At 47.5% G+C, this 26,379-nt stretch overlaps 1 protein-coding gene across 1 annotated transcript in view; it reads right to left on the reverse strand.

Annotated features, from left to right (window-relative positions):
* cfap61 (cilia and flagella associated protein 61) overlaps positions 1 to 26,379 on the reverse strand; it is a 445,137-nt gene that overhangs the window by 258,914 nt on the left and 159,844 nt on the right. Inside the window, exon 14 of the mRNA XM_070889895.1 lies at positions 8,034 to 8,111. Within this exon, the coding sequence (XP_070745996.1) occupies positions 8,034 to 8,111 (78 nt within the window). The remainder of the gene's footprint in view (positions 1 to 8,033; positions 8,112 to 26,379) is intronic.

A 26,379-nucleotide genomic window follows, 5' to 3' on the forward strand; every position in this document is an offset into this window, starting at 1 on the left:
AGAGCCTCACAAACTTTACCTTATGATTCACTCTCCCTCTCTGTAAAGGTTATTCCATACATCTAAACACACATTCACATAAAACAAGTACCAGAATTTCCTAATGCAAAATGGCACACAAAGAGTTACATAGAAGTACACAAAATTTACAGCAAAGAATCAGGCCATTTGGCCCAGCTGGTCTATGCTTTATTATGCTCCACTCGAGCCACTTCTCATCCATCTTCATCTAACACTATTAGCCTATCCTTCCATTCTTTACTCCCTCATGTACTTATCTAGCATCCCCTAAAATTCATCTTTGATATTTGCCTCAACGACACCCTGTGGTAGTGAATTCCAGATTCTTGCCATTCTTTGTGTAAAGAGGTTTCTCCTGAATTCTTTATTGGATTTACGATGACTATCATACATTTATGGCTCCTAGTTTTGATCTCGCCCACAAGTGGAAACATCTTCTGTACGTCGACCTCACCAAACCCTATCACCATTTTAAAGACCTCGGGTCAGATTTTATTCTTTTATGTTTTCGGAATGATAATGACGGCAGGGTAGGGAAGTTAGTGGCCGAGAATAGTTTCCGTCTTAGTTGTTAAGTTTGGGCATCTGAGCCCTGCATCAGGGGGCACAGCACTAAGGGAAACATTGTACACCTCTCTTGGCACTAGGAAGGGAAACTCTCGAGCTAAACAGCTGGCCTGAGAGCGCACGGAGAGAGGCCTGGCCTGGGCGGGGGAACGGACCTAAAAAGCACAAAAACATTTCCAAAACATTGCCCAAGTCACCGCAACACAAATCGCACAAAAATTTAAAAGAAAAAACAATTGCACTTACTTTTGGAGTACATGACCTTCCTTCCGGGCGGACGGATCGGGCAAGACTTAAAACTCGCGCCGGTGTCGCAACCAGGGGCATTACACAACGGGCGCAGCTCTTCCGGGCATTCCTGCTCAGCGCTGCTGAAAAACCCGTCCGGAGGATCGCTGCGGGGCGCTGGAGACCTCGGCTTTCACATTGCTCCGAGGCAAAACCTGGAGCGCAAAGGATCGGAAAATCCAGCCACTCTATTTGGTCAGCCCTCAGCCTTATCTTTTCTAAAGAAAAGAGCCTCAGTCTATTCAATCTTTCTAGATAGGTATAACCTTTCAGTTCCTCTAGCATTCTAATAAATCTTTTTTGCATCTTCCTCAGTGCCACTATATCCTTTTCATAACATGGAGACCAGAAATGTTCACAGTACTCCAAGGGAGCTGGAATTGATGGCCTTACTGCCCACTGCCGCCGAGATCCGCCAACATTCCTCTTCGGGTTCCGCCCTGTGCCAGTTTGCACTTGGACTGGAGTGGGCAGGAGGGGAGAACCGCTGGGAACCGCCCGCTGACATCAGCGGACGGCCAAGTGGCACAAGTGAGCTCCCGTCCGCCGAGATGCCAGATTGGTGCGAGCAGGAGTCGGCGGGATTCGGCGCCAGCAGTGGGAATGACTGCCGCGACGAGGCTGATCTAACCCCCAAGGTAAGTTTACAAAACTGAAAAAAAAGGTTATTGAACTTTGTAATAAATGTTTTTTCACAGCGACTTATCTTAATGGGTTCTCCTGAAGGTCTTCTGGGTAATTTTGTTTTCTTTCCAATCATTTTTATTTGAACGTCTTCGACCCTCCATGGGCCCGACTCCATCCTCAGCAGCACTTCAGCGGCAAGAGCCTTTGCCGCCGAGATTGGGAGCTCCTGCCCGCTCCCGCCCAGTTTGATGGCGTATGTCGCTCGTTTGCCGCCGGCCCAACTTTTAAATTATTTTTCTTCAATTTCCCGCCCAAAGTGCCACCCGATCTCTCGGCAGCCATCGGCAACTTTTTGGCCGGCACTTGGGCAGGACTTGGCCTTCACCAAGTTCGGCCCCCAAATGTGGTCTAATCAAGACTCTGTGCAAGTTTAATATAACTTCTCTGATTTTCAATTCTATCCCTCTAGAAATGAACACCAGTGCTTTGTTTGCATTTGATGGCCCATTAACCTGCTTCGCTATTTTTCGTGATTTGTGTATTTGTACCTCGAGATCCCTTTGCTCCTCTACACTATTTAGGGGGCAAAATTGCCCTGCACCCCAATGGGGAGCAGTAACCAGCTGGGGCTGGGAAGTCCCGTCCCCGTCGCTGAATTGGGCTTACCGTCCCTCAAAGTAAATGCGCGCTCCACTTCCTTTATGGGTGGATCCCGGGGTGCTACTGGGGCGAGGACTGCAGCACTACGCGGATGCTCTGCGTAGCGCTGAGACGCTTCAATGCCCCTCCCCTTTGCTTAAAGGGGAAGGCAGCTGTGCATACTGCAAGGCCTCTGATGGCCTCACGGAGTGCCGGGCTGCATGATGGTGTCCCAGACAACGCTAGGAAGCAGTCAGTGGAGCCGACCTGAGAGTGAGCAAACCACTTCAGAAGGTGGCGCGGGGTGCTGGAGACCTCCCCTTTAACTTCCGCCCTGCGAGCAGAGGTCGGCCAGCTTCGAGACCCGTGAAGCTGTTGTTGACATCCGCTCGTGCCAGCCTCGCGGGCCATGGGGCAATTTCCCCCGCAGGGCCGAAAGGGGTTGGTGCGTGGCGTTGAGGGGTCGCTGCGCATGGCAATGACTTAATCGGCAGTTGCGCAGTGGCCTGGAGTGCTACCAGCACAGTGCTTGCAATTACCAGACAATTTTCCAGGGGCCAGTAGCACCCGCCCCAACCCCACTCCCGGGCGAAAATTCTCTTCGACCTTGCTAGCACCCCGCTAGAGGCGCTCACTGGCCTCTAAAAAAGGGGCAAATTTGCCCCTTTAGACTCTTAGGGGCCAAAATTGCTCTCCACCCAGAATGGAGCACATCTACCAATTTTTAAGGGTTTCGTCCGCCCCAATGCATGGGGCGGACAATCCGTAGAAATTCAGGTCTTTGGGATTTTGTTGGAGTGGGACGGATGTGGTATCATCAGCAGGGCGGAAGTGCAGGCGGATTGGAACGGCCATCGTCATTAGGGTGGAAGTGCAGGCAGGTCGGAATGGCCGACTCTCCAAGTCATCAGCGCTGCTGATGACATCAGCGCGACGCGGACACACAACGTCCTTCCGCTTCAGTTATAGGGAAGGGCCGCTGCGAACTCTGCAGCCAATTTAGTGGCAAACACTGGGTCACCAGGGTGGATTTCGGCCAGGCCCGGCCCCCAACAGGAGATGTCAGGCTGCCTGTTGGCGGCCCGGCCGAACCCGTGGCCACCATTGGCGGGCTGACCTGGCAGTTGGCTGACAATTAAAATAAAATGGCAGCCGCGGCAGTGTGCCCTCCCGTTTAAGGGTGGACACGCCGCCAACCACAAGAAGGTTCCCGCCGAGAAAAGCTATCGGAGGCACCGAACGGCGGCCGATCCTCTCCCGCGGGGCAATTTCCCATGGGGCAATTTACCATGTGGGGCGAAAAGGGGATCGCCCGGTCGGTAAGGAGTCGGTGGGGTGGCAACATGGGCGCAGCAGAGACGTTCTCTGCCGGAAAAATCCAGGAGGACAATTTTGAAACTATCGGCCCCTCCACGCTGACCGAGCAATGAGTCCTTACCGACCCATGGCCGACTCTTTGAGGCGTCCACAGCTCTTATAGAAAGTGGCAATTTTGCCCCTTATTTTCCAAGCACAATGTGGCCTCCTTATTCTTCCTACCTCAAACTTATCTATATTGAAATTCATCTGCCAATTGCACGCCCATTCTGCAAGTTTATTAATGTCTTCTCAGCACATTGCACATGAAAATAATTGAGGTATATTTTGTGAAATTTTAATCATATTCAGATATAAGGAGTAATGTTAACTTTCAGTGGTGGTAAAGAGACAGTAGCGGATCGCCACAGTTATACACAATACCCGATTTTCCTTTCCACTGAGGTCAATGAAATGGAAACTAGGTGGGGTGCATAACTGGCCGCTGATCATCTATTGCCAGTATGCAGCCACCACTGAAAGTTAAAATCGGCCCTATAATTTGTACTTAGACTGTCGACTTAATCACCAATGTAAAATATTTGAAGTTGTAGATAAAAAATGAGGGAAATGAGTGCTGCTGTAGGTTAAACATTGGCTTTTCACCTCTGTGGCTCGAGATCAATCCATTTAAATGAATTTGGGCAGTCTCAATCCATTTGCCCCCATTTACTCCCAATGCCTTTAAAGTTTAATAATGACTGGGCTGCCATTAATGTACATGCTGCATTATGCAGCAGTGTTTGTTTTCCATAAACATTGTGCTACCCATTGGATTTTGGGACATTGTGCCAGCTCCAGTTGCCAGAGGCCCCGCTGATGACACCACAATTAGACCTTATGACTACTAAATTCCTGTCGCTCAGCAGTGACAATGGAGCCAAAATTACACATTAGATGGTTCAATAACGTTTCTCTTTAGGATACGGCTACTGCCAATGAAGTTGAAGTAGTTGCACTTGCGCAGTTTGTGTTTTTTGGTTGTTCGCTAACTGAAAAGAAAATATCGTCGCAATTACATAGAAAACGCTTCCAGAGAGAAAGGAGGTGAGGGGTGGTGAAAAGAGATCACTACTGCCGAACAGAGGAGCATCAGGAAAAGAAGATTTGCGGCAGCAAAACATAGTAAAATTACATTTTTATTAATTTTCCTATTTTTATTTATTTTCTTCTCCTTTCCCTTCACATAGAGCTTGCGCTCTGTACAAATAAACTCCGCAACTCTCCTCCCGTGAAAATATCATACATTATTATACCAACCCATAGCTCCATAGATTTAGTCATGCGATATGACTATTATCATACATTCATACTTAAACCAACACAGATTTATGCGCAGAACGCTTCTGTGCAGCTTCCAGTCAGTAGCCGCAGCCTCTGGTTCATTGGCAGCAGTCACTCCATTTTCTTTAAAACGTTACAGTAGCCATACATTTTTAAATTAATCAGTGTCAGTGAGAAGCAATATTAGCTCAAAAGATCAAGATGTTGAATCAGTTTGGGGGGAGATAAGGAATAATATGGGAGAAAAGTCGCTGGTGGGCGCAGTCTATAGTCCCCCTAACAGTAGCTACACTGTTGGAAGGAGTATAAATCAAGAAATAATGGAGGCTTGTATTAAAGGAACGACAATAATCATGGGCGATTTTAACCTTTATATTGATTAGACAAAGCAAATTGGCTAGGGTAGCCTTGAGGAAGAGTTCATAGAGCGTATCCTGGATAGTTTCCTTGAACAGTACATTGCGGAACCAACCAGGGAGAAGCCTATCTTAGATCTGGTACTGTGTAATGAGACAGGATTAATAAATGATCTCATCGTAAAGGATCCTCTCGGAATGAGTGACCATAACATGGTTGAATTTCAAATTCAGTTGGAGGGTGAGAAAGTTGCTTCTTAAACCATTGTCTTAAGCTTAAATAAAGGAGACTACAAAGGTCTGAGGCCAGAGTTGGCTAAAGTGGACTGGGAAAATAGATTAAAGTATGGGACGGTTGATGAGCAGTGGCAGACATTTAAGGAGATATTTCATAACTCGCAACAATAATATATATCAATGAGAAGGAAATACTGTAAGAGAAGGGATAACCATCCATGGCTAACTAAGGAAATAAAGGATGATATCAAATTGAAAACAAGGGCATACACAATGTGGCCAAGACTAGTGGGAGGCCAGAGAATTAGGAAACTTCTAAAAGCCAGCAAAGAACGACTAAAAAAATGATAAAGAGAGGGAAGATAGATTATGAAAGTAAACTAGCACGAAGTATAAAAACAGATAGTGAGAGTTTCTACAGGTACATTAAGAAGAAAAAAGTGGCTAAAGTAAATGTTGGTCTCCTAGAGGATGAGACTAGGGAATTAATAATGAGGAACAGGGAAATGGCAGAGACGTTGAACAAATATTTTATATCGGTCTTCACGGTAGAAGACACTAAAAACATCCCAATAATGGATAATCAAGAGGCTATAGGGAGGGAGGAACTTAATACAATCACTATCACTAATGAAATAGTACTCGGTAAAGTAATGGGATTAATAGCAGACAAGTCCCCTGGACCTGATGGCTTACAACCGAGGGTCTGCAGAGTGGCTGCAGAGATAATGGATGCATTGGTTGTAATCTACCAAAATTCCCTGGATTCTGGGGCGGTCTCAGCGGATTGGAAAACCGCAAATGTAACGTCCCTATTTTAAAAAAGAGGCAGTCAAAAAGCAGGAAACTATAGACCAGTTGGCCTAACACCTGTGGTTGGCAAAATGCTGGCATCCATTATTAAGGAAGCAGTAGCGGGACATTTGGAAAAGCATAATTCAATCAAGCAGAGTCAGCATGGTTTTATGAAAGGGAAATCATCTTTTACAAATTTGCTGGAGTTCTTTGAGGTTGTAACGAGCAGAGTGGATAAGGGGGAACCAATGGATGTGTGTATTTGGACATCCAGAAGGCATTCGATAAGGTGCCACTTAAAGGTTACTGCACAAGATAAAAGTTCACGGGATTGGGGGTAATATATTAGCATGGATAAAGGATTGGCTAACTAACAGAAAACAGAGAGTCGGGATAAATGGGTCATTTTCCGGTTGGCATACAGTGACCAGTGGGGTGCCGCAGGGATCGGTGCTGGGTCCTCAACTATTTACAATCTATATCAATGACTTGGATGAAGGGACCGAGTGTAAAGTAGCCAAGTTTGCTGAGTGGGTACAAAGATGGGTGGGAAAGCAAATTGTGAGGAGGACACAAAAAATCTGTAAAGGGATATAAACAGGCTAAGTGAGTGGGGAGAAATTTGGCAGATGGAGTATAATGTGGGAAAATGTGAGGTTATCCACTCTGGCAGAAAAAAATAGAAAAGCAAATTATAATTTAAATAGAGAAAAATTGCAAAGTGCTGCAGTACAGAGGGACCTGGGGGTCCTTGTGCATGAAACACAAAACATTAATATGCAGGTACAACAAGTAATCAGGAAGGCAAATGGAATGTTGGCCTTTATTGCAAGGGAGATAGAGTATAAAAGCAGAGAATTCCTGCTACAACTGTACAGGGATATTGGTGAGACCACACCTAGAGTACTGCGTACAGTTTTGGTCTCCGTATTTAAGGAAGGATATACTTGCATTGGAGACTGTCCAGAGAAGGTTCACTAGGTTGATTCTGGTGATGAGGAGGTTGACTTATGAAGATAGGTTGAGTAGGTTGGACCTATACACATTGGAGTTCAGAAGAATGAGAGGTGATCATATCGAAACATATAAGATAATGAGGGGGCTCGCCAAGGTGGATGCAGAGAGACTATTCCCACTCATAGAGGAAACTAAAACTAGGGCATATAGTCTCAGAATAAGGGGCCGCCCATTTAAAACTGAGATGGGGAGGAATTTCTTCTCTCAGAGGGTTGTAAATCTATGGAATTCTCTGCCCCAGAGAGCTGTGAAGGCTGGGTCATTGAATATAGTTAAGGCAGAGATAGACAGATTTTTGAGTGATACGGTAATAAAAGATTATGGTGAGCAGGCAGGGAAGTGGAGCTGAGTCCATGATCAGATTAGCCATGATCGTATTAAATGGTGGAGCAGGCTCGAGGGGCCAGGTGGCCTACTCCTGCTGCTATTTCTTATGTTCTTATATAATAGGTGCTTATATTCCCTCATTTAAAGTATAAACTTCAGCACATTTACTGATGAGTGACAGTTCAAACAGGCAGACAGCATGCAGGCCAGTGAATGTCTTGTATATTACAACCAAATTCCAGAAACTCCATTGGAATAAATGACAAGTTTGATATTTAACAAGACAAACGTTGACAGTGAAGAAGAGGTTGTGAAAATTACCACTCAAAAAGAGTAATAATGCCATCAACCTTTCCAAACTTATTCTTCAACCTCAAACTTTTCAAAGTTGCATGTACAGAAATGCTTAGATAATAATAGAATCTCTGGAGATCACACATATTGGGTTACTTATTTCTGCAGTTAACAGGTAGTTAGCATGCCTCCAGTGACATTCCTAAAGTATAAATTAGTTAATACCTCTTCATTCCTGATGATGGCAATCCCCACAATTTCCGTGAAAACTTCAGCAACAATTGCCTGAATTGGAGTTCCATCCTGACAAAATAAATAGCGGAATGTTAACATACCCATTACGAGTTAAACTGGAAAATCACTTTAAAGGTAAACAGAAAAAAATACAAACTTGGGGGCAACAAAATTCTCTGTAGCAAATTGGAAGCGACTTAAAACTAATTGATAAATCAGACATTGTCATTCTCATTAAAAGAAATGAAAGGTTGTCAAGCAACATGTCACTTATTAATTAATACTTAATTATACGGAATTTTATTTTCTGCCAGAAAGTATGGAATTATTTTTGGGTAAAAACACGGGTTGTACAACCAACTCACAAGTTCTCTGGTATAAAAGACTATGGTACATGACGCTGATAAATGATAAAGACATTAATAATTCCAGACAATGCATACGTGATCCTAGCATAGAATTCCAATCTGATAGATCAATTCACATTTATTTAAATTCCACCAGTAACGCATAAAGAGGCCAAAATTGCCCCTTTCTATAAGGCCCCTGGCCGCCTGAAAACGGCGGTCAGTTGTTGGTACGGAATGGCTGCCAAATCTCTGCGGAGTGGCCGCCATTTCAAAAATTGCCCTTCCTCAGGTTTGGAGCGGGTTAGAGGACCGCTCCACCCGTTTCCCCACCACGGCATGCATGCGCCGACCTCTTACTGACTGATGGCGACCCCTTCCCGAAATTGCCCTGTGGGAAATTGCCCCTTTCCCGGAATTCCCCCTTGGGAGCGACGTCTCAGCCATTGACAGCTGACACCGACATTCTCTGTGAAATGGCGGCACAGCGACGTCATGTTTTTTTTTTGTCGGCCGACTGCCAGGTCGGGCCGACAATTATGGCCGCGGGTTCGACTGGGCTGCCAACAGGCAGTCTGGCACCCCTTCTCGGGTGCCAGGCCGCTGGCTCGGCCAAAACCCTCCCTGATGGCCCAGTGTTTACCACGAAAATGGCTGCAGAGTTCGCAGCGGTCCTCCCCTTTAACTGATGCGGAGGGACGTTACGACGCGCCGGTGCTTTGACGTCATCAGCACGGCGCTGATGACTTCGGGTGTTGGCTACTACGACCCGCCCTCACTTCTGCCCCGCTAGTGACGGCTACTCCACTCCGATGATATGACCACTTCCGCCCCGCTCCAAAAAAAAAGCATGGAGTGCAGAATTTCTCCAGTTTGGCCGCCTGCATTGCGGAACACTTCGAGAACGGTAGGTGTGCCTCGTTTCGGGCAGTGGGCAATTTCGGCCCCAAAATGTATAATCTTGATCCAAAATAAAACAGTATTCAATAACTTAGGTTTCATTTGCTCATCACAGTGAACCCTCTTCTCAATCTTCCTCGCCGCCATGCTCCACGTCACAGTCAACAAGCTCCCTGCTGGAGTGGAACTAAACTACAGAACTAGTGGGAACCTGTTCAACCTTCGCCATCTCCAGGCCAGATCCAAGACCACCCCAACCTCTGTCATCTAGCTAAAGTACGCGGACGACGCCTGCGTCTGCGCACATACAGAGGCTGAACTCCAGGACATAGTTGACGTATTTACTGAGGCATACGAATGCATGGGCTTTACGCTAAACATCCGTAAGACAAAGGTCCTCCACCAGCCTGTCCTCGCCACACAGCACTGCCCCCCAGATATCAAGATCCACGGCGCGGCCCTGGACAACATGGGCCACTTCCCATATCTCGGGAGCCTCCTATCAACAAGAGCAGGCATTGACAACGAGATCCAAAACCGCCTCCGGTGTGCTAGTGCAGCCTTCGGCCGCCTGAGGAAAAGCGTGTTTGAAGACCAGGCCCTCAAAACTGGGCTGTAGTAATACCCGCCCTCCTGTATGGTTCAGAGATATGGACCATGTACAGTAGACACCTCAAGTCACTGGAGAAGTACCACCAACGATGTCTCCACAAGATCCTACAAATCGGCTGGGAGGACAGGTGCACCAATATTAGCGTCCTCATCCAGGCCAACATCCCCAGCATTGAAGTACTGACTACACTTGATCAGCACCGCTGGGCAAACCACATAGTTCGCATGCCAGACACAAGACTCCCAAAGCAAGTCCTCTACTCGGAACTCCTTCACAACAAATGAGCCAAAGGTGGGCAGCGGAAACGTTACAAGGACACCCTCAAAGCCTCACTGATAAAGTGCGACATCCCCACTGACACCTGGGAGTCCCTGGCCAAAGACCAACCTAAGTGGAGAAAGTGCCTCCGGGAGGGCGCTGAGCACCTCAAGTCTCATCGCCGAGAGCATGCAGAAACCAAGTGCAGGCAACGGAAAGAGCGTGCGGCAAACAAGTCCCACCCACCCCTTCCCTCAACGATTATCTGTCCCACCTGTGACAGAGTCTGTGGTTCTCGTATTGGACTGTTCAGCCACCGAAGAACTCACTTTAAGAGTGGAAGCAAGTCTTCCTCGATTCCGAGGGACTGCCTATGATGATGATGATGAGTGAAACAATTAGAAATTGAGCACATATAACTTCTTATAAAGGGATCACATTTTCTAAAACAATTTCAATTCAGTTGCAGCGGCAGTAATTAAAGATACAGTTGTAAGGTACAGATATCACATGCTTTTAATTTTTAAGCAAGTTACAGAAACCTTGGTGCTGTTTATTGGAAAACAGTTATGTGTTTACCAATATTCAACTTCACCAGTTCAAAATAAGCTAAAATAAATATCATGTCAAAGTAATGCGAAATATAGTATGATATTGGATGTTATATGCGAGTATGGACCTTATTTTAGGCTATACCACTCCGCAATCCTGAGAATCCTGAGAAAGGGAGTGCTTCCTATCATCTGACCTTTAGTAATAAGGGAGCCAGAAACAAAGCATGATCGCGGTCTATCAAATTACAATATGGGAGATGTGGGGAGAGTGAGATATCTACTGTATTTCAAGAAATTACTTTTCTTGTACAGTGAACTATTTTCAATTATTATGCTTAAGAAATGAATTGGTTTAAAATGCCAATATTTTGAATCACAATCCAAGGAAGCCTATGTCAGCTGTGTCACAGTTGGTAGCACCCTTGCCTTTGAAGCAGAAGATTGTGCGTTCAAGTCCCACTCCAGGGACTTGAGCACGTAAATCTAGGCTAAAACTCCAGTGCAGTACAGAGAGAGTGCTGCACTGTCGGAGGTGCTGTCTTTCAGATGAGACGTTAAACCAGGTGGATGTAAAAGATTCCATGGCATTGTAAGAAAGACTGCTATTAGAGATTTGAATATATATATGCAATTCGTAGTCATTGACCAAACTGATCTTACCCATGATTCTCTGTGGGCATGGGAATGTTAGAGGCTGCTCAATGTACGCAAAAAGCAGTTTTAACTAGGCTCAGATAACAAGCAGCCACAGGCTGCTAGTGAAGGTCAAATTGTTAAATAACATGCAAAGTAGAATCATAGAACCACAGAAATTAGAGTTCAATTAACATAATTAATTACAAAAATATTTAAACTATAGTTAGTATAAAGAAACATAACATTGGAGTTAAGGTACCCATCTGATAGATTAAAGTGAGATAGTCTGGGCACCATCCAAGACTAGAGATTCATCTGGGCAATTGCCTCCTTGCTGGATATTTTTTACGAATTTACCTGGTGGTCTACGAGGCGCCCTGATTTCCGATGGGGAGGCCTTCTCCTCCCGCGTTGCGAAGCGCGCTCCCGCCCAGAGGGTTCCCACGCAGAAGATGCAGTCATGTGTGACTGCTCAGCCAATCAGGTAATAGGAATCACCGGTTCCCATTATTAGCACTTAGACTCGCGTACCTACGAGTTCTCAGTGCTATTAATGGGGGAAAAAAACAAACACACACTAATAAAAAATAAAAAACAGACCTCACATTGTTATATATGTAAACCTGTAAATACCATGTTTGACCATCAGAGGGCTCATGTCTGGAGTCCCAAGGGATCCCACAATCCCTTGGGAGCAACTGTACAGAAGGAGGCCTCACAGGCTGGAGAGGCACTCTGACAGCTGTAATAAAGGGCTACGGTCACACCTTACTTTGAGCTTGCAGTATCTGGTCTGACTCTTTATTCAAGACATAACAACTGGCAATGCTGGACAGATGACGAACCCCACCGCAATAATGCAGAGAACCGTGGGCGTCCTGGAGAAATTTTCGGAGGGAGATGATTGGGAAACCTTCCTGGAGCGACTCGACCAATACGTCGTGGCCAACGAGATGGAAGGAGAAGCGAACGCTGCCAAACGAAGGGCGATCCTCCTCAACGTTTGCGAGGCACCAACGTATGACCAAAATCTGCTCGCTCTAGCGAAACCCACAGACAAGTCGTACGATGAGTTGTGCACACTGGTCCAGGAGCATCTAAACCCAAACGAAAGCGTTCTGATGGCGAGGTATCCATTCTACACGTACAAGAGGTCTGAAGGCCAAGAAGTGGCGAGCTACGTCGCCAAGCTAAGGCGCCTTGCAAGACATTGCGAATTTGAAGGACACTTGGAGCGCATGCTCAGGGACTTCTTTGTATTTGGCATTGGCCATGAAATGATACTTTGCAAACTTTTGACTGTAGAGACCCCAACCTTGAGTAAAGCCATAGCGATAGCCCAGGTGTTTATCGCTACCAGTGACAATACCAAACAAATCTCTCAGCACACGAGTGCTGCTGCAAGTATTAAAGTTGTTTTCGAATCGTAATGTACAGGGCAGGACCTACATGCCTGAAGTTGCAGGTCCGTAGGTGACTCAGAGCCCGCCATCAAGGTTGGTGAATGCAAGGCCATTAACACCTTGTTGGCGCTGCGGGGGTGATCATCGTTTCCATTCATGCCGCTTCAAAGGATATGTTTGCAAGGGCTGTGGAACAATGGGACACCTCCAGCGTATGTGCAGGCAAGCTGCAAACCCTGCAAATCCTGCAAACCACCATGTTGCAGAGGAGTACAGATCCACGGTGGATCATGACGAACCAGAGCCTCAGACTGAGGAGGCAGAGGTATATGGGGTGCACACATTTACCACAAAGTGTCCCCCGATAATGCTGAAAGTTGAATTAAATGGACTCCCGATGTCAATGGAATTGGACATGGGCGTGAGCCAGTCCATTATGAGCAAAAAGACTTTCGATAAATTGTGGTGCAGCAAGGCCTCAAGGTCAGTCTTGACCCCCATTCGTACTAAACTGAGAATGTACACAAAGGAACTGATTCCCATAATCGGCAGTGCTACCGTAAAGGTCTCCTACGATGGAGCAGTGCACAGTTTACCACTCTGGGTGGTACCGGGCGATGGTCCCATACTGTTCAGCAGGAGCTGGCTGGGGAAGATACGCTGGAACTGGGACAACGTCCGAGCGCTCTCGTTCGTCGACAACACTTCGTGTGCCCAGGTCCAAACAAGTTCCCCTCGCTGTTCGAACCGGACGTCGGGAAGTTCCAAGGAGGAAAAGTGCAGATCCACTTGATTTCGGGGGAGCGACCCATCCATCACAAGGCGAGAGTGGTACCATACATGATGAGAGAGAGGGTGGAGATCGAGCTGGACAGGCTGCAACGAGAGGGCATGATTTCGCCGATCGAATTCAACGAGTGGGCCAGTCCAATTGTTCCAGTCCTCAAGGAAGACGGCACTGTCAGAATCTGAATCGTGATTACAAAGTAACTATCAATCATTTCTCCCTGCAGGATCAATACCCGTTACCAAAGGCAGCTGACGTATTTGCGGCGCTGGCCGGAGGAAAAACATTCACGAAGCTGAACTTGACCTCGGCCTACATGACACAGGAGCTGGAGGAATCATCGAAAGGCCTCACCCGCATCAGTACGCACAAAGGTCCCTTCATTTACAACAGATGCCTGTTTGGGATCCGATCGGCCGCGGCAATATTCCAGAGGAACATGGAAAGCTTGCTGAAGTCGGTCCCTCGCACCGTGGTCTTCCAGGTCAGGACACCGTCGAGCACCTGCAGAACCTGGAGGAGGTTTTTAGTCGGCTTAATCGTGTGGGGCTCAGGTTAAAACGCTCGAAGTGCGTTTTCCTGGCACCTGAAGTGGAATTCCTGGGGAGAAGAATCGCGGCGGACCGCACCAGGCCCAACGATTCGAAGATGGTGGCAATCAAGAACGCACCGAGACCACCGAACGTGACGGAGCTGTGGTCGTTTCTAGGACTCCTGAACTACTTTGGTAACTTCTTACTGGGTCTTAGCACATTGTTAGAAACACTGCACTCTTTACTGCATAAAAGAGATGAATGGGTATGATGTAAAAGCCAAGAAAATACCTTTGAGAAAGCTAGGAAACTGTTATGCTCTAACAAATTGCTTGTGTTGTGCGATCCATGTAAGCATTTGGTATTCGCATGTGATGCGTCGTCATACGGGGCCCAAGTTTCCACACGTGCCTAGAACGGCGCAGTCCCGACCTGGACGCCCGTTTTTCGCGCCACAAAGTGTGCCTAAAAAAATCCGTGGTATTCTCCACCTCCCTGCAGGTCCTCTGGCCCTCGGCGCAGCGCAGCACGAGCTGTGGGGGGGCGGAGCCAGGTCCCTGCGCTGAAAACAGTGCCGGGACCTCTGCACATGCGCGCTACAGTGGGCAAGCAGTAGCTCCAGGCGCCCGAAACTGTGTGGGAGGGGCCCGAAGCACACAGCCCCTAGCCCTGGCCGAATGGCCTCACTGGGGCTGCGTGAATAAGGCTCCTCCCACGGCCAGCTCCTGCTTCACCCCCCCGCCCTCCCGGACTGGACCCGACCCGATTCCCGCTCCCGCTCCCCCCCCCCCCCCCCCCGGACCGGACCCAACCCGACCCGCGCTCCTGCTCCCGCCCCCCCCCCCCCCCCGACCGGACCCGGCCCGACTCGACTCCCGCTCCGCCCCTCCCCCGACTGGACCCGACCCGCGCTCCTGCTCCCGCTCCCCTCCCCCCCGCCCCGCCTGGACCTGACCCAACCCGACTTGACTCCCGCTCCCGCCCCCCCCGCCCCCGGACTGGATCCGACCTGACCTCCCCCTCCCCGACCTGACCTCCCCCTCCCTCCCCCCCTCTCCCTCCCTCCTCTCTCTCTCTCCCTCCCCCCTCTCTCTCTCTCCCTCCCTCCCCCCTCTCTCTCTCTCCCTCCTTCCCCCCCCCCTCTCTCTCTCTCCCTCCTTCCCCCCCCCCTCTCTCTCCCTCCTTCCGCCCCCCTCTCTCTCCCTCCCTCCCCCCCGACCCGAACCGAACCTCTCCGACCCGACCTAACATCACCTACCTGTAAATCTGGTGCTGGGGATGGGCCCTGCCCGAAGTCTCGGGCCGGCCCGTTCAGCCTTCGGTCCCGAAAGGCCTGCCTGAAGCACTTTCACACAGGTAGAAAGATGGTTTATTTAATCTTTTCTTTGCTTATAAATGTTTATTCAAGTTGGATTTATTTGTATACTATTTGTATAAGTATAAATAAGGATTTATTATAGAATTTAATGACTTCCCTTCCCTCCCCCTCCCCCCCCCCCACCTCGTTCTGGACGCCTAATTTGTAACCTGCGCCTGATTTTTTAATGTGTAGAACAGGTTTTTTCAGTTCTACAAAAATCTTCACTTGCTCCATTCTAAGTTAGTTTGGAGTATGGTTTCACTGTGGAAACTTTGAAATCAGGCGTCAGTGGCCGGACACGCCCCCTTTTGAATAAAAAATTCTGTTCCAAAGTGGAACTGTTCTACCTGACTAGAACTGCAGAAAAAAAAATGTGGAGAATTGCGATTTCTAAAATAGTCCGTTCTCCACCAGTTGCTCCTAAAAATCAGGCGCAAATCATGTGGAAACTTGGGCCCATTGTGCCGGGTGTGTATTGCAACAAGCTAATGAATTTAGGAAATTGCAACCGATTGCTTATGCATCCAGAAGTCTATCTAAGGCTGAGAGGGCCTACAGCATGATCGAAAAAGAAGCGTTAGCGTGTGTTTATGGGGTAAAGAAAGTGCATCAATATCTGTTTAGGCTTAAATTTGAATTAGAAACCGACCATAAGCCACTTATATTCCTCTTTTCGGAAAGTAAGGGGATAAATATGAATGCATCGGCCCACATCCAGAGATGGGCGCTCATGTTGTCCACATACAACCACGCTATCCGCCACAGGCCAGGCACAGAAAACTGTGCCGATGCTCTCAGTAGGCTGCCATTGCCCACCACAGGGGTGGAGATGGCACAGCTCGCAGATTTAGTTATGGTAATGGAAGCATTCGAGAGTGAGCAATCATCTGTTACTGCCCGAAAGATTAGAACCTGGACAAGCCAGGACCCCTTACTGTGTCCAGTGTCCCATTAGAGATGCAGGAAGAAATAAAGTCTTACCAGCGGCGCAGAAATGAAATGTCTATACAGGCAGACTGCCTCCTGTTGGGTAATCGGGTAGTGGTGCCAAAAAAGGGCAGGGACACCTTCATTAATGACCTCCACAGTACCCACCCACGCATCGTAATGATGAAAGCGATAGCCAGATCCCACGTGCGGTGGCCCGGTATCGATACGTATAGAGTCCTACTTGCACAAATGTAATACATGTTCACAGTTAAGCAATGCACCCAGGGAGGCGCCACTAAATTTATGGTCCTGGCCCTCCAAACTGTGGTCCAGGGTCCACGTCGACTATGCAGGCCCATTCTTGGGAAAAATGTTCCTAGTGGTTGTAGATGCGTATTCCAAATGGATTGAATGTGTGATAATGTCGGCAGGCACGTCCGCTGCCACCATTGAATGCCTGCGGGCCATGTTTGCCATGTACGGCCTGCCTGATGTCTTTGTGAGTGACAATGGGCCGTGCTTCACCAGTGCCGAGTTCAAAGAGTTCATGACCCGCAACGGGATCAAACATGTCACATCTGCCCCGTTTAAACCAACGGTCAGGCAGAGCGAGCAGTGCAAACAATCAAGCTTGAAGAGGGTACCTGAAGGTTCACTGCAGATTCGCCTATCCCGAGTCCTGCTTAGTTACCGCACAAGACCTCACTCGCTCACTGGGGTTCCCCCCGCTGAACTGCTCATGAAAAGGGCACTTGAGACAAGGCTCTTGTTAGTCCACCCTGATCTACACGAACAGGTAGAGAGCAGGCAGCTTCAACAGAATACATATCATGATAGTGCAAATGTGTCACGCAAAATCAAGATTAATGATCCTGTATTTGTGTTGAACTATGGACAAGGTCCCAAGTAGCTTCCCGGCACCGTCATGGCCAAAGAGGGGAATAGAGTGTTTCAGATCAAACTTTCAAATGGACTCACCTGCAGGAAACACTTGGATCAAACAAAACTCAGATTTACGGACTATCCAGAACAACCCACATTAGACCCTACCTTTTTCGACCCTCCAACACATACACAAGTGGCAACCGACCCAGCGGTTGACCACGAAGCAGAACCCATCAGCCGCAGCAGACCAGCAGGATTCATCACCCCCAACAGCCCAGCAAGGCCAGCTGCACAGCAGCCCAGCGAGGGCCCAACAAACGACTCACCAAAACCAGCATTTGCACCGAGACAATCAACCAGGGAAAGGAAGGCCCCAGATCGACTCACATTGTAAATAGTTACACTATTGACTTTGGGTGGGCGGGTATTGTTATGGATGTAAACCTGTAACTACCATGTCTAACCACCAGAGGGCTTATCCCCTGGAGTTCCAAGGGATCCTACAATTCCTTGGGAGCACCTGTATATAAGGATGCCTCACAGGCTGGAGAGGCACTATGAGATCGGAAATAAAGAATACGGTCACACCTTACTTTGAGCTTGCAGTCTGACTCTTTATTCAAGATACAACATTATTAATTTAAGTTTCTTAATTGTAAGTGAATGTTTTTCCCACGTGCCAGAAGGAAAATAAAATATAGCTGGGTATAAAGAATTTTTTAAAAACAGTGTAAATAACTTGGACCAAGTTAGAACGTTTGATCGATGTTTTGTATCTTTAATAGAAACATAGGGCACAAGTTTCCACACGATAAAAAACGGGCGCCCCTCCGAGCTGGGCGCCCGTTTTTCGTGCCTAAAACGGCTCCGGAAAAAAAACTCGCGATTCTGGAGAGCCCTGCAACTCCTTGTCTGTTTGGCGCGGCACCCAGGGGGGCGGAGCCTACACTCGCGCCGATTTTGTAAGTGGGAGGGGGCGGGTACTATTTAAATTAGTTTTTTTCCTGCCGGCAACGCTGCGCGTGCGCGTTGGAGCGTTCGCGCACGCACAGTATGAAGGAAACATTGGCACTCGGCCATTTTTGTGGTTCTTTGTAGCTGTTTAATTTTTGAACATTTTTTAATAAAACCACATTGCCATCAGCACATCAGCACTGAGGCTTCCTGCTTACTGCCCCTCCCTCCCTCCCGTTCGCGGGAACGACGCTGAGCTGACTGTAAGGCTTCCACCTCAAGTGGAAGGCTGCGTGCTGCCTGGTTACTGCCTGCCTGCCCCTCCCTCCCTCCCTCCCGCTCGCAGGAACATCGCTGAGCTGACTAAGGCTTCCACCTCAAGTGGAAGGCTGCTTGCTGCCTGGTTACTGCCTGCCTGCCCCTCCCTCCCCTCCCCTCCCTCCCTCCCTCCCTCCCCTCCCTCCCGTTCGCGGGAACATCGCTGAGCTGACTGTAAGGCTCCCACCTCAAGTGGAAGGCTGCTTGCTGCCTGGTTACTGCCTGCCTGTCCCTCCCTCCCCTCCCCTCCCTCCCTCCCTCCCTCCCTCCCTCCCCTCCCTCCCGTTCGCGGGAACATCGCTGAGCTGACTGTAAGGCTCCCACCTCAAGTGGAAGGCTGCTTGCTGCCTGGTTACTGCCTGCCTGCCCCTCCCTCCCTCCCGTTCGCGGGAACGACGCCACATCGCTGAGCTGACTGAAGCACTTTCACACAGGTAAGAAGATGGTTTATTTAATCTTTTCTTTGCTTATAAATGTTTATTCAGGTTGGATTTATTTGTATAATATTTGTAGAAGTATAAATAAGGATTTCTTGTAAAATTTAATGACTTCCCTTCCCCCCCACCTCCCCCCCCACCTCGTTCTGGACGCCTAATTTGTAACCTGCGCCTGATTTTTTAATGTGTAGAACAGGTTTTTTCAGTTCTACAAAAATCTTCACTTGCTCCATTCTAAGTTAGTTTGGAGTACGTTTTCACTGTGGAAACTTTGAAATCAGGCATCAGTGGCCAGACACGCCCCCTTTTGAAGAAAAAATTCTGTTCCAAAGTAGAACTGTTCTACCTGACTAGAACTGCAGAAAAAAAAATGTGGAGAATTGCGATTTCTAAGATAGTCCGTTCTCCACCAGTTGCTCCTAAAAATCAGGCGCAAATCATGTGGAAACTTGGGCCATAGTTTCTACGAGCATGATTTGCTCCTGATTTTTAGGAGCAACTGGTGTAGAACGGAGTATCTTAGAAATCGGAATTCTCCACATTTAAGTTCTAGTCAGTTAGAACAGTTTCACTTTGGAACAGAATTTTTTTTCAAAAGGGGGTGTGTCCGGCCACTAACGCCTGATTTCAAAGTTTCGTGAGTGAAAACTTACTCCAAACTAACTTAGAATGGAGTAAGTGAAGATTTTTGTACGCTCGAAAAAACCTTGTCTACACTTTAGAAAATCAGGCGTAGGTTACAAATTAGGCGTAGGGCACGAGGTGGGGGGGGAGGGGGGAGGGAAGGGAAGTCATTAAATTCTACAATCAATCCTTAGTTATACTTATACAAATATTATACAAATAAATCCAACCTGAATAAAAATTTATAAGCAAAGAAAAGATTAAATAAACCATGTTCCTACCTGTGTGAAAGTGCTTCACGCAGACCTTTCAGGTTGGAGACAGGCAGCGGTGTGGCGTCAGTGTCTCGACAGCAGCAGCAGCAAGCTTCGAGCTGAGCTGCAGTGCTTGAGGCAGGCCTTCATTCTCTTCGTGGCTGGCCGCGAAGAAGCAGCACCGGACGGACCCGAGGCCATTCGGCCATGAGATATCAGCGGCGTCAGTGGCTGGCCGGCAGCCGAAGAATCAGCGGACCGATGTGAGGCCATTCGGCCATGAGATAGCAGCGGCGTCAGTGGCTGGCCGGCAGCCGATGAATCAACACAGGACACACGCAGCTCATTAAGGTTCTTGAGGCCATTCGGCCATGCTTTTGGGGCAGCGTCAGTGGCTGGCCGGCAGCCAAAGAATCAGCAGCGGACGGACGTGAGGCTATTCGGCCATAGGATATCAGCGGCGTTAGTGGCTGGCTGGCAGCCGAAGATACAGCAGCAGCCTTCGAGCTGTGAGGGGGACTGAGGCCATTTGGACAGGGAGAGGCAGCCACATCGAAAGTTTTATATTTAAATTTGCAGAATGGGTGCTGCATTGTCAACACCACGTATTATTGCAAAGTTGAATTGGCACTCTTATTTCTCCAAACACACAGTCCTTAATTTGCATGCACCAATGCAGCACCGGTTCTGCAAGTTTAGCAGTGAAAAGCTGAACTCACTGATTTCAGCAGGTGATTTATTCAGCAGCGCTGCTAAAAGCACGCCCTCACACACAGAAATATCAATTAAATTACAAGCCTTTGCAGGGGTCCAAGAAACAAATCTTCACTTTTTCTGCAGTATTTTTAAAAATGGCCGAGTGCCAATGTTTGTGTGAGACTGCGCTTGCGCGCACGCTCCAACGCGCACGCGCAGGGTTGCCGGCACCACGAAGGCTAATTTAAATTGTACCCGCCCCCTGCTGCTTAGAAAATCGGCGAGTGTTAGGCTCCGCCCCCTGCTGCGAAGAGCGCGCCACGCCAAGCAGACATCGAGCTCCAAGGAGCTCGAGAATATCGGACTTTTTTAGGCGCAGTTTTCGGCGCGAAAAACAGGCGCCCAGTTCGGAGGTGCACCGTTTTCGCCGCGGCACGAAACTTGGGGCCATAGAAAATAGGTGCAGGAGTAGGCCATTCGGCCTTTCGAGCCTGCACCACCATGCAATAAGATCATGGCTGATGATTCGCCTCAGTACCCCTTTCCTGCTTTCTCTCCATACCCCTTGATCCCTTTAGCCATAAGGGCCATATCTAACTCCCTCTTGAATATATCCAATGAACTGGCGTCAACAACTCTCTGCGGTAGAGAATTCCACAGGTTAACAACTCTCTGAGTGAAGAAGTTTCTCCTCAGCTCAGTCATAAATGGCTTACCCCTTACCCTTAGACTGTGTACCCTGGTTCTGGACTTCCCCAATATCAGGAACATTCTTCCTGCATCTAACCTGTCCAGTCTTGTCAGAATTTTATATGTTTCTCTGAAATCCGCTCTCATCCTTCTAAACTCCAGTGAATACAGGCCCAGTTGATCCAGTCTCTCCTCATATGTCAGTCCTGCCATCTCGGGAATCGGTCTGGTGAACCTTCGCTGCACTCCCTCAATAGCAAGAACGTCCTTCCTCAGATTAGGAGACCAAAACTGAACACAATATTCCAGGTGAGGCCTCACCAAGGCCCTGTACAACTGCAGTAAGACCTCCCTGTTCCTATACTCAAATTTTCTAGCTATGAAGGCCAACATACTATTTGCCTTTTTCACCGCCTGCTGTACCTGCATGCCAACTTTCAATGACTGATGTACCATGACACCCAGGTCTCGTTGCACCTCCCCTTTTCCTAATCTGCCGCCATTCAGATAATATTCTGTCTCTGTGTTTATGCCCCCAAAGTGGATAACCTCACATTTATCCACATTATACTGCATCTGCCATGCATTTGCCCACTCACTTAACCTGTCCAAGTCACCCTGCAGCCTTTTAGCATCCTCCTCACAGCTCACACCGCCACCCAGCTTAGTGTCATCTGCAAACTTGGAGATATTACACTCAATTCCTTCATCTAAATCATTAATGTATATTGTAAAGAGCTGGGGTCCCAGCACTGAGCTCTGCAGCACCCCACTAGTCACTGCCTGCCATTCAGAAAAGGACCCGTTTATCCCGACTCTCTGCTTCCTGTCTGCCAACCAGTTCTCTATCCACGTCAGTACATTACTCCCAATACCATGTGCTTTGATTTTGCACACCAATCTCTTGTGTGGGACCTTGTCAAAAGCCTTTTGAAAGTCCAAATACACCACATCCACTGGTTCTCTCTTGTCCACTCTACTAGTTACATCCTCAAAAAATTCCAGAAAATTTGTCAAGCATGATTTCCCCTTCATAAATCCATGCCCACTTGGACAGATGCTGTCACTGCTTTCCAAATGCGCTGCTATTTCATCTTTAATAAATGATTCCAACATTTTCCCCACTACTGATGTCAGGCTAACCAGTCTATAATTACCCGTTTTCTCTCTCCCTCCTTTTTAAAAAAAGTGGTGTTACATTAGCTACCCTCCAGTCCATAGGAACTGATCCTGAGTCGATAGACTGTTGGAAAATGATCACCAATGCATCCACTATTTCTAGGGCCACTTCCTTAAGTACTCTGAGATGCAGACTATCAGGCCGCGGGGATTTATCGGCCTTTAATCCCATCAATTTCCCTAACATAATTTCCAGCCTAGTAAGGATTTCCTTCAGTTCCTCCTTCTCACTAGACCCTCGGTCCCCTAGTATTTCCAGAAGGTTATTTGTGTCTTCCTTCGTGAAGACAGAACCAAAGTATTTGTTCAGCTGGCCTGCCATTTCTTTGTTCCCCATTATAAATTCATCTGAATCTGATTGCAAGGAACCTACGTTTGTCTTCACTAATCTTTTTCTCTTCGCATATCTATAGAAGCTTTTGCAGTTGGTTTTTATGTTCCTGGCAAGCTTCCTCTCATACTCTATTTTCCCCTTCCTAATTAAACCCTTTGTCCTCCTCTGCTGAATTCTAAATTTCTCCCAGTCCTCAGGTTTGCTGCTTTTTCTGGCCAATTTATATGCCCATTCCATGGATTTAACACGATCCTTAATTTCCCTTGTTGAGCCACCTTCCCCGTTTTATTTTTACTCCAGACAGGGATGTAGAATTGTTGAAGTTCATCCATGTGATCTTTAAATGTTTGCCATTGCCTATCCACCATCAACGCTTTAAGTATTATTTGCCAGTCTATTCTAGCCAATTCACGTCTCATACCATCGAAGTTACCTTTCCTTAAGTTCAGGACCCTAGTCTCTGAATTAACTGTGTCACTCTCCATCTTAATAAAGAATTCTACCATATTATGGTCACTCTTCCCAAACGGGTCTCGCACAACAAGATTGCTAATTAGTCCTTTCTCATTACACATCACCCAGTCTAGAATGGCCAGCCCTCTAGTTGGTTCCTCGACATATTGGTCTAGAAAACCATCCCTAATACACTCCAGGAAATCCTCCTCCACCGCATTGCTACCAGTTTGGTTAGCCCAATCTATATGTAGATTAAAGTCGCCCATGATAACTGTTGTACTTTATTGCACGCATCCCTAATTTCTTGTTTGATGCTGTCCCCAACCTCACTACTACTGTTTGGTGGTCTGTACACAACTCCCACTAGCGTTTTCTATCCTTTGGTATTTCGCAGCTTCACCCATACCGATTCCACATCATCCAAGCTAATGTCCTTCCTTACTATTGGGTTAATTTCCACTTTAACCAGCAACGCTACCCCACTTCCTTTTCCTTTCTATCTTTCCTGAATGTTGAATACCCCTGGATGTTGAGTTCCCAACCTTGGTCACCCTGAAGCCATGTCTCCGTGATGCCAATTATATCATATTCATTCATTGCTGCCTGTGCAGTTAATTTGTCCACCTTTTTACGAATACTCCTCGCATTGAGGCACAGAGCCTTCAGGCTTGTCTTTGTAACACACTTTGCTCCTTTAGAATTTTGCTGTAATGTGACCCTTTTTGATTTTTGCCTTGGGTTTCTCTGCCCTCCACACTTACTTTTCTTCTTTCTATCTTTTGCTTCACCCCCATTCTACTTCCCTCTGTCTCCCTGCATAGGTTCCTATCCCTCTGCCATATTAGTTTAGCCTCTCCCCAACAGCACTAGCAAACACTCCCCCTAGGACATAGGTTCCAGTCCTGCCCAGGTGCAGACCGTCCGGTTTGTACTGGTCCCACCTCCCCCAGAACCGGTTCCAATGTCCCAGGAATTTGAATCCCTCCCTTCTGCACCACTCCTCAAGCCACGTATTCATCTGAGCTATCCTGCAATTCCTATTCTGACTAGCATGTGGCACTGGTAGCAATCCTGAGATTACTACCTTTGAGGTCCTATTATTTAATTTAACTCTTAGCTCCCTAAATTCAGCTCATAGGACCTCATCCTGTTTTTTACCTATATCGTTGGTACCTATATGCACCACGACAACTGGCTGTTCACCCTCCCCCTCCAAAATGTCCTGCAACCGCTCCGAGACATCCTTGACCCTTGCACCAGGGAGGCAACATGCCATCCTGGAGTCTCGATTGCGGCCGCAGAAGCGTCTATCTATTCCCCTTATAATAGAATCCCCAACACTATAGCTCTCCCACTCTTTTTCCTGCACTCCTGTGCAGCAGAGCCACCCACGGTGCCATGGACTTGGTTGCTGCTGCCTCTCCTAATGAGTCATCCACCCCAGCAGTACCCAAAACGGTGTATCTGTTTTGGAGGGGGATGACCACAGGGGACCTCTGCACTACCTTCCTTCCACTGCTCTTCCTGGTGGTTACCTATCCCCTATCTGTCTGTGTAGCCTTTACCTGCGGTATGACCAACTCACTAAATGTGCTATTCACGGCATCGCGGATGCTCCAGAATGAATCCACCCGCAGCTCCAGTGCTGCAATGCGGTCTGTCAGGAGCTGCAGCAGGATACACTTCCCGCACATGTAGTCATCAGGGACACTGGAAGCGTCCCTGAGTTCCCACATAGCACAGGAGGAGCATGACACGTGTCCGAGCTCTCCTGCCATGACTTAACCCCTAGATTAACTTAATTTGACAACAACAATGATAAAGGTTACCTACTGATAAAGGAAAAGAAAAAGAAAAGCTACTCACCAATCACCAGCCAATCACTTACCCCCTTGGTTGTGATGTCATCTTTCGATTTAATTTTACTTCTTTGTTTACCTCCTGCCCCTGCAACAGCTGGCCTCTCCGAACCTTGTGCCTTTTAGAGGCCTCCGACTCTCCGGACTCCCGCTGCTCGATCTCCCACCTCCTCCGACGTCGAGTCTTTTATAGGCCTCCGACTCCCCGGACTCCCGCTGCTCGAACTCCAGGCTCCTCCTCGACGAGCCTTTTATAGGCTTCCGACTCCCTGGACTCACGCTTTCTCCTCGACGAGCCTTTTATAGGCCTCCAACTCCCCCGACTCCCGCTGCTCGAACTCCCGCCTCCTCCTCGACGAGCCTTTTATAGGCCTCCGACTCCCTGGACTCCCACTGCTATTAGACAGTAAAGCTCCTCCAGGTGTCATGAATGAGATATGAATGGTAATTAATGGTAATTAATGGGGTGTGTAAAATGGAGAGAGGAAGTGAATGAGGGTATGAGATAGAAACAGGATAATTGAATTTTCCTAACATTCTAGTGAAAGTCAGCAAAGTGTAGTAAACCGATAGCTTTCTCTTGAAAACATTTGTGTCCTTGCCTACGTACCTTTTAAGGAAACTGCATTGATAGACTGGTCACTGCCCAAGACCTCAGGGACATGCAGTGGAAGATAAGCAAAGATCTGCAGATGATTACAATCTTTTGATAAGATCACCTGAAAGCCCAAGATGGCATCGAGATACCGGTGTAAGAGTGCAGACATGATTTGTAGTATATGAAGCAATTAACATGAGGAAATGCAACGTGAATTTGCACTGAGAAATGGATTTCAGACATGCTCAGTTACTTGACAACAGCAAGACATGAAACGGTTAATGTGACTCAGGAAGCGAGACAACTTTTAAGCATTGACACATACTCCATTAAGAAACTATCTCTTTAATGAAAAATCAGACACTAGTACCTGTTAGAGGGATTGAAATTGAAGTTGGTGTGGAGAGTTACATGGAATTTGGATTGGGAAAATTGAAGGTTCGGGAGAAATAAGTTTAGCAAGAATTATCCACAAGATGGATACGAGTACAAGTGAGATCTGGTGTATCTTTTAAGTCCATGACTGTTAAATTTCAGCTTTCTTTACAATGTCTGCTTTCTTTGTCTGCATCATAGTCACTCAAAATGTATGTGCTTAGTCGATGTACTAGTGATTGTGAGACTGAATTATAACTTTAACTGTAATTGTGTTTTGTAGGTAACAGAGCGCGGGAAATGCCAGTATGAATCCATATGAGGTGGCTTTGGTGGTGCCTCCTGTGTCACTACTAC

This window comes from Pristiophorus japonicus, chromosome 9, assembly GCF_044704955.1.
Source record: "Pristiophorus japonicus isolate sPriJap1 chromosome 9, sPriJap1.hap1, whole genome shotgun sequence".
In the NCBI taxonomy this organism is placed as follows: domain Eukaryota; kingdom Metazoa; phylum Chordata; class Chondrichthyes; family Pristiophoridae; genus Pristiophorus; species Pristiophorus japonicus.